Genomic DNA, 5,000 nt, shown 5'->3' on the forward strand with positions numbered 1-5,000 from the left:
AAGGGCGAGAATTCAGCTAGTGTAAACCGCATAGAGGGAACAAAGAGAGGCCGTGACAAAAGACACCAAAGAGAGGCCATGGCACGAGGTACCAAAACCGGCCATGAAAAAACTTGTTACCAATGTTGTAGGACCGGACATCTTAGTCGAGATTCCAACAGTTCAGCAAGAAGTCAATTCTGTCATCGATGTGGGCTGGGAGGACATTTTCAAGAGCAGTGGAAGACAAAGCAGAAAGGTGAAGAAAGGCAAAAGCAAACCAAAGGCCACAGGAACCCCAAGGGAGGTGCTGCAAATATGGCCAGGACTCCGTTCAGCATGAGGCCAAAGTTGAAAGAAAAGATTAAAGAACTCGTTGAACTAGACGTTATTGAACCCGCACAAGGGCCCACACCATGGGTTAACCCAATCGTTGTTGTTTCAAAGTCTGGGGGTGACATCCGTCTCAGCATTGACATGCAAAGGACGAACAAGGCAATACAGAGAGCCAACACCTGATCCCCTCTTGTTGATGAGATTACCCAGAGCATAAATGGCAGCAAGGCATTCTCAAAACTTGACCTTAGGTGGGGATACCACCAGCTTGAACTTTCCCCAGACCCATTGCGGTCTGTTCAGATACAAGAGACTATTGTTTGGTGTTAACTCTGCTTCCGAACATTATCAGTATGAGATCCAGACGGCACTTGCGGGTATAGAAGGAGGAGGCAGTGTGGCCCAGTGGTTAGGGCACTTGCCTTGAGATCCGGAGATCCCAGGTTCAAGACTCGCTCTGACCACGCGCTGAATTTGTTCCTGGTAGTCCCTGGTTCAACTTCCCAGCTGCACTTGTAAATAGCCAACTGGTTTGCCTCCGGCCAGTTGGGATTCTTAACAGTTGTTGTTGTTGTGTTCTGTTGTTTCGTTGATTGTTTCATTGGCCCTGAAAAGACCCTAAGGGGAGCGGTCAAGTAAGTACGTATGGTAATGTAATAATAGAAGGGCAAGAGAACATTTCAGATGACATCATCATACATGGTAAAGACCAGGAAGAGCACGATCTATGGTCAGAGAAAGTCATTGTGAGACTAAAGGAACGTGGACTGACCTTCAATGCAGAAAAGTGCCAGTTTAGCATGGATAAGCTCACATTTTGTGGCATGGTATTGTCCGGGAACGGGGTCAGCTGCACAGCAGAAAAAGTCAAAGCCGTGAAAGCAGTGAGAGAACCTCAGACTGTATCAGAAACCTGAAGTTTTCTTGGGCTTGTAAACTACTGTGGCCGCTTCATACCTGACCTGGCAACGGTCTCTGAGCCCTTACGTCGCCTGACAAAGTCAGGAACTACCTTCGTGTTTGGAGGTGAAAAGAAGAAGGCCTTTCAGGAGCTAAAAGAGCGATTGGCTCGTGCGGAGATTTTGGGGTACTTCGACAAGGATGCCCCAACCCAAGTGATTGCCGATGCCAGCTCAGTTGGACTGGGAGCGGTACTGACCCAAAAGCAGAAAAATGGACTAAGGGTCATCTGCAATGCAAGCCGTAGTCTGACAGACCCCGAAAGGAGATATTTGCAGACAGAGAAAGAGGTGGTGGGGCTCGTATGGGCTTGCGAAAAGTTCCATCCCTATGTGTATAGTGTGCCATTTGATCTTGTCACAGATCACAAGCCGCTGGAAGTTATTTACGGCCCAAAGTCAAAACCCTGTGCACGCATTGAAAGATGGGTGTTAAGAGTGCAGCCCTAAAGATTCAAGGTCAAGTATGAGCCTGGGCCGAGCAACATTGCTGACCCCCTCTCAAGGCTTGTGGGAAATCTTGAAACCAGCAACAGTCACTCAGCTGAAGCCGAAGAATATGTCAGATTTGTAGCCATAAATGCGACTCCCTGCGCTATGAATACACGGGAAGTGGAAGAAGCTTCAGCAATCGACGAAGAACTCTGTGCAGTCAAGGAATGGTTAAACGGAAAACCGTGGGATCAGCTAGCTTACAAGAAATATCTCCCATGTAGTAGTGAGCTGCGCAGCATTGGGCAGTTGATAGTAAGAGGGACACGAATCGTTATCCCAAAGAAACTCAGACCCAGGGTGTTGTCCCTCACTCACGAATGTCATCTGGGCATTGTGCGTACCAAACAGAAGTTGCGCAGTAAAGTACGGTGCTCCGGGATAGAAAAGGATGCTGAAAAGCACTGCAAAACCTGCTATGGATGTCAGTTAGTCAGCCATCCCAGCCCACCAGAGCCTATCAGGAGCACAGCATTGCCGACTGGACCATGGAGAGATTTGGCAATTGATCTGCTCAGGCCACTCCCCACTGGTGAGTCCATTCTGGTCGTCGTGGACTACTATAGTCTCTACTACGAGATAGACATCATGAGATCAACAGTTGCCTCTAAAGTCATCTCGAGTCTAAAGAGATATTTGCAAGACATGGTCTACCTGAGAGCCTGACATCTGACAACGGCCCACAGTTCATAGCTACAGAGTTTTCGGAGTACATGGAGCAGCAGGGAATCAGACACCGCAGAGTAACAGCAAAATGGCCCCAGGCAAATGGAGAAGTTGAGCACCAAAATAGCTCACTCCTGAAAAGGCTGCAAATCACACATGCTGAAAAGAAGGACTGGAAGAAAGAGCTGAATGTTTATCTTGCAGTGCACAGAAGCCTACCTTACCCAACCACTGCTGTAAGCCCTGCCGAGTTGCTCTACGGACGGAAAATATGCACCAAGCTTCCTGAGCTGAGCGATGTACATGTCGAACAAGAAGTGGGTGACAGGGGCAATGAACAGAAGAGTAAGAGCAAAGCATACGCTGACATGCAGAGAAATGTGAGGTACTCAGAGGTACTTCCTGGAGATCAAGTACTAGTGCAACAAGAGAGGGAGAACAAGCTCACAACACCTTTTGAACCAAGCCCATACACTGTGGTAAAAAAGCATGGGAACAGCCTGATCATGCAACCTCCAGAAGGAGCCCAATACTCTTGAAATACATCTCATGTAAAGAAACTGCTAGAGAATGGTGATACACACAATGATACACCAAGTATGCTGGGAGTGGTGATGACTGGAGAGTCCCACAAGCAGGATAAACTTATCCCGCAGCAGAGTGTGGTGACATCAGAGTCAAAGGTTGTTAAGCCTGAAGTTCCACTTAGGAGGTCCCAGAGACAGAGAGGCCGCAAGCTATCTCAAAGACTATTGTACTTAAACTCTAGAGACACTGAAACCTCAGAGACATTGTTTACTTTGTTGCTAGTCCATGTTTATGCTTATTGGACCAATTGTTACAATTCCCCCTTAGTAGGGCATGGAATGCCTGACTGTGGTTGTTAAGGACCACGAGTCGTATATGCGGAATAAGGCTATCATTTCGAGTTCAATCTGTTGTAATCCTTAGTTATTTACCGACTAGATCAGGCACAACATAACCCTAAATGGCCATCATGTAGATTGCCCAAAAGATACTACATATGCATACATAAACTTTAGTAAACAGGCAAGTGACTCAAACTTGTAAAACTGCATAAACATTTACTATGTACAATGACTGCATCACATTACTCCATTTTTCTTATCACTCCTCCACATACTTTTACATTTAAATACTTCAGAAATGTTATTGAATGTTTGGATGGCAGGGCTGAAGTGAGCTGTGTATTATAAAGTTTGTTTGGCGATCAAAACTCGAGGCAGAGGTTCATAAACTGACTTGCCGCAGACAAACACAAGTTTGCTTGTGGTTTTTTTTCCCAGCTATTGCAAAAAGGGTTCTATATGAAGCACTATAATGGGAATGGATAATTATGATTAATGGCACCCCTGTGGAAAACCGATTGTATAATACAGTGTAAAGTTCTGCATTAGTAACAGACTGAACAATAATAATCCAGTGGTAATTTTCAAATCAACTTGATGTCTTACTTATGTAACTACACTGTACACAATAATACATGTACTGTATGAAAGCCTAGTAATTACCTGGCCCCAGTTGTTCGAAGGGTGGATAGCGCTATCTACTGGATAACTCAATTGGTTTCGCTAGTGTTTATCCACTGGATAGTGATTTATCCAGTGGATAGCATTTATCCGCCTTTTGAACAACCAAAGCCTGGTAATCAATAGATTAGGAGTACGGTGTAAATGAAGAACTGGTGGTCAACATCCTTTTAGCTTGGCTTTTGAAGCATAATGTAACAAAAGGCTGTACCATAGACCAGTGCATTTGTACTCAAGTGACTTTACCTGTAAAATGCCATACTTTGTCTGTAAAATTTTTTATGTAATGTGACACAAAGTAGCATTGTTGCTCCCCTGATGGGTGCCCCTAGTATGGTGTATTAGTGCTTTTGGCTGACAGTCCCATTCTCCACAACTTTCCTTTACAGCAGTGATAATTTATTTTATTATCCATTTGTAATTTTTAATAATAATTTATTTATTTATTTATTTATTTGTAATTTGATGGAGTGAATCTGTAAATAAAATACAGATGCCCCATTAATGAGTGAAAGCCATTTAATTCAGTAGTTGCATGTTACCAGATAAAAAGTCTACAGGGTGTACAGTAAATGGCACTATTGGCATTAAAAGTGATTTCATCGAGTGGACTGGAGCATTATAGTTTGAATGAGATTGACTTTATATACATTTACATGTAGCTGTGTCAAACACTAATTTTTATTTTGCAGATGGTAGATCAAGTAACAGTGAGGATGGTCAATCTGCAGAGTAAGAGTGTTATTCAGTTTTTTGGTTTGTTTTCTTGTCATGAAATTAAATACTTGTTCTAAGTATTAAATTACTTTTGAGAAAGAGCATAATTCACTTAAAAGTGAATTATGCTCTTTGTCAAAAGATAAAATAATGTTAATAACATGTATAATAATACAGTAGTAATAATAACAATAAACCTTATTATTTTTCGTGTCAAGTCTTCTACAGTACTACCCGGGCACTAATTTGCATTACTGTAAAATTGGAATCAAGTCAAATGTATGTTTTGTTTTGAGGCAAA

General features: G+C 43.2%; 1 protein-coding gene across 1 annotated transcript in view; it reads left to right on the forward strand.

Annotated features, from left to right (window-relative positions):
* LOC138057299 (smad nuclear-interacting protein 1-like) overlaps positions 1–5,000 on the forward strand; it is a 25,112-nt gene that overhangs the window by 11,600 nt on the left and 8,512 nt on the right. Inside the window, exon 4 of the mRNA XM_068903354.1 lies at positions 4,675–4,714. Coding sequence (XP_068759455.1) covers positions 4,675–4,714 — 40 coding nt within the window. The remainder of the gene's footprint in view (positions 1–4,674; positions 4,715–5,000) is intronic.

This window comes from Montipora capricornis, chromosome 7 (genome assembly GCF_036669925.1).
Source record: "Montipora capricornis isolate CH-2021 chromosome 7, ASM3666992v2, whole genome shotgun sequence".
Taxonomy (NCBI): Eukaryota; Metazoa; Cnidaria; class Anthozoa; order Scleractinia; family Acroporidae; genus Montipora; species Montipora capricornis.